Source organism: Pipra filicauda, unplaced genomic scaffold (genome assembly GCF_003945595.2).
Source record: "Pipra filicauda isolate LSUMZ 115617 unplaced genomic scaffold, ASM394559v2 scaffold805_size115273_pilon, whole genome shotgun sequence".
Lineage (NCBI taxonomy): Eukaryota > Metazoa > Chordata > Aves > Passeriformes > Pipridae > Pipra > Pipra filicauda.
The window spans coordinates 31,326-35,279 of record NW_024104982.1 but is presented as its reverse complement, the minus strand read 5'-3'; the positions used below and the strand labels follow the sequence as shown (position 1 = coordinate 35,279).

Sequence of the window (3,954 nt, the reverse complement as noted above, 5' to 3'; positions counted from 1 at the left end):
GTTTAAGACGGGTGTTCCATAATTTAGTGTTCTCACTGAAACCATGCAAATCGTGCGCCACTCGCTCACTTCCCACTCCTCCTTTCCTTCCCACTCCCCCTCCATCCGGAGGCAGGTTGGACGGGAGAATTGGAGGCACAAAAGGTAAAGATGGCAGGCTGAGATAAGAACAACTTACTGGAAAGGGCAATGAAATAAGAAAACAGTACAGCAACAGAACAGTAACAGAAACAATACTAATAACCGAGTGTCCAAGGGAGGCAAATGACTCACACAGGATTGCTCACCAGTTGGTGCCCAACTTTGCCACCACGCACACAACCTGGAAGAGACCCCTTCCCCCATCCTTGACAAAATGAGGAATAACCTCTATGTCCTGGCTGTGCCCCCTCCTGGATACTGCCCAAATTAACACTGCCCTGACCAGAAGCAGGACAATCACCTTCAGGATCTGCAGCACAGCTTTCGGCTCTGCACCGGAGGCACTGGATCCCTCCAGGCCAGGGAGGGGAGACATCAGAGATGAGCAGACTTTGGAAATCCCTCACCTCTCACTCCGGCCCATTTTTTCTCATTTTATGGGATGGAAGAATACATACCCAACTCCTCCCAGTGTCCTTCTCATTGAAAATCCCCTGAGCTTTGATTCCTTTGCTGACATGCTGCTTCCTCTGGGAAAAGCAGCCAGAAAACCCAAGGCCATTGCTTTGAGTGAAGGTCTTTCTTAGAACACTTTTCCTGAAGTGCACCCAGGAAGGCTGGGCTGCAGCAGCACATGGCCCCCATGGCTTTGCTACATCTCCTCCAGAACACCTGGAAGCCCTTCTCTCACCATCCAGCCCTGTCTTCCCCACCCCACAGGGATGCTGCCGAGGAGTTAACAAACTTCACAGTTCAATCCTGATATCCCACTGCTGACTGGGATGGGGGGAGACCAGGGGCAGTTTTGGCCCCCATCAGCACCAGCTCTTGGGACAGCCAGGCTCTCTCCTGACATGTGGGCTCATCTCTGCAGTTTTGCTGTCCTCCACAGGGCGTTTGCTGAAAAAAATCATCTTCTAGAAAAGATAGATGACACCAGCCCAGGGGTCAGCAGCACCACATGAGAGCTTGGCAAGATGCCCTGAGGACAGCCAGGCCAGGCAGAGAGAGGTGGAAGGACCACAGGGGCTCTCTGAAGCAGCCCCATTGTACAACATAGACAAGGGGGCTAAATAAACACTGGGCTGAAAGATGAGAGTGCTCTTCCAAGGGAAATTTACAGCTGCTGTACAGGCCTGGGGCTCTTGCTGCAAAGCTTCAGTCTCTGGGCTCCCGGTGCCCAAAGGCATTGCAGATAACTCCTTCTCAAGCAATGGCAGGGAGCAGGGTGGAGAAGTCAAGGATGAGGCAGATCAGAAAGACTGGGGCAGCACAAAGACATCTACAAGGGAGAGAGACAGCATCTGAAAGGCACTCCTTGCTGCCCTATGAGCTGGTGCCGTGGGCTCTACAACTGCTGCCTGCAGTCAGCTTGGAAGCTCCGGCAGTTTTAACAGGAGGTTTGTCTGCAAACAAGATGCAGAGACGTTACGATGATGGATGCGGGTATATTCCTGACCTAGGCTCTCCAGAGGGAGATTCGCTGTCTCCTCATGGGCCATAGAGGCTTTTAATATGGGATGAACTTCACTTGGTCTCCCCAAGCTCATGTCCAACCTGTTCCATGGCCTCTGACTGCGATCTGCTGTCCACCTAGCTTCATCCCCCCTCACAACCCCGGGGACTCCTTGGAGATGAATGGCTGCTGTGCCAGCACCTACTGCTCCAGGAAGGGAGTGCAAGGGGAAGATGCTACACTCGCAGGTGCAAAGAAGGTTCATTTTGCCATGGGATCCCAGGAGGTCACCATGCACATCGTCAATGGGGTCTGAAAAAAAGAAAACTTACAGATGTTGAGGCAGCTGAGCTCATCAAGCACATGTAGAAAAGCTCCTGATTTCAGTATGGCTGGCTCTTTTGAAATGCCCCAGGAAGGAAGATTTGGTCTCAGGCATCATCAGCCTCATTGGCCAGTCTAGAGAGAACTGCCTGGACTTGAATCAGAAGTCTGTGGATAAGAGATTTAGCTTCATTTAGCTAGAAATGGGATATCTCTCTCCAGTGAGCCAGCTGCTTGCCATTCCGTTAGTCCCTGACCACAGGCAGCACTGAATCTGTGATCTCTCCCCCTCCAGTTTCTCAGAGTCCCTGGGTAACCCTGAAAGCACTGCTTCAGTATCAGCTTCTGCAAGAGGCCTTCCAAAAAGCAGCTAGGGGATTAGGTGAGGGGAAGAACCAGAAAATCGCACACATTCTTCCCTGGATTCGTGAAAGACAATAAGAAAGAAATAGGCGGAGCATGCAAATTACAACCAATCCTAGGAGATGGGGGCTGAACATAACCCTCTACGGTACTGCGTCAAGTATCAACCAATGAAAGGACAGAACATACGCACAGTACAATACAATACAACAACTTCTATGCAAAATCTACAATTTCCTTATTAATTACACATTTTTAGACTGCCACAACCCAGCCTGCCCCATGCAGAGCCCTGGGGGTGGCTCCTGCTACACCCAATGCCAGAAGAACACCACAGGAGACCCTGGGGAGGGAAGAAGGGAAGGAAAGAAGGAAATCTCAGTGCTATGCATCTGGAGCAGCTGGGGGAACTCCAGTGCCTCCCAAGACGCCCTGTCAGACACGTGAGGAACTGCAGAGTCGAGAGCTCTCCCCACGCACCCCTACGGCCCGCTCCGAAATAAATACCGTTGACTGCCCATGGAAGGTCCCCTTCAGAGTAGCGACACGATCCCCGTAGCCCCTTGCTCTGGATTCCCCCGCCCATTCCCGGCCTCACCCCTTTGTGCCCAGAGCCCACTAGCTTTGAGCTACAGGGAGCAGAGGGGCTCTGTTGCCACCCTGTCAGGCGGCGTGAGCTGTAGAACAGCTCCAGTGGCCAAGTGCAGGGCTGAGCTCTCCATGGGACTGTGTCTGGCTTCAGGCAGTTTTCTGACAGGGAATGGGACTATTCTAGCCCAAAGGGAGCAATCAGGATCCAACATCTGCTTTGTTTAAGGCTGTCAGGAGCCTTCTTGGTCGCTTATCCTTTGATTTTTGTCCAAATCTTGAAGTGGTTTGGATGAGGTACAAAAATGAGGGGCAGAAAGCATGCCTTCCTCCCCCAGAGACACGTTTTCCCCTCAGATCAGGGGGATCAGACCAAACCTCTGGTGGGAGCTGTTTTATTAAGCTTGTCAGACCTTGAACATCAGGGGAGCTGTGTACAGCTCGTGGCAGCAGGTGCTGGGGCCTTGGCCAGTGTCACCTGGAAGGGGAAAGGAGGAAAGGGGACCAGCACAGATCCCTGCTGCCCTGCATATCCCCTGAGCCAAGGGACACTTATGGACAGTTGTTCTGCACCTCCCCCTGTCCCCTTTGGGTCAGGGCTATCACCTGACACTGCGGTGACAGACGGGTTCCTCAGGATATCCTTGGCAGAATGATGACGGCACTGAGTCATAGTGTAGTGGTTTGGACTTTGTTTTCCCCCAGAGGCTAAAGAAAAGTGGTAGACCCCAAGGGGTGGAAACCCTTGGAAATTTTGAAGTTCTGCCCAATGGGCGCTCCTGCAAAAATGTAAACATATCACAACCAGACCGGAAGAGAAGAGTTGTAGTTTGGTTGTTGTAGGAGAGGTGACCATGTTGTAGAGCCACGAGGAAGGGGCTCTAAGCCCCTTGGGCCCTCTGGGGCCTCCCAGCCCTTGGCTGGGGGGCTGCAGGGACCTGGAACAGCATAAAGCTGGGCTAGGTGCCTGTAGTTATGCCAGGAGATGTTTTCTCCATGGACGCAGAGCAGCAGCTGACGCTGACCAGAGAAACGGTGGCAGAGAGCCAGAGATAAGGACCTGAACCAGAGGAGCAGCAGAA

General features: G+C 52.5%; 1 protein-coding gene across 1 annotated transcript in view; it reads left to right on the top strand.

Annotated features, from left to right (window-relative positions):
- Window positions 1-1,913, top strand: part of LOC113998651 — a 5,869-nt gene extending 3,956 nt beyond the window's left edge. The window contains exon 5 of the mRNA XM_039390144.1: window positions 1,739-1,913. Coding sequence (XP_039246078.1) covers window positions 1,739-1,913 — 175 coding nt within the window. The remainder of the gene's footprint in view (window positions 1-1,738) is intronic.
- The last annotated feature ends 2,041 nt before the right edge of the window (window positions 1,914-3,954 follow it).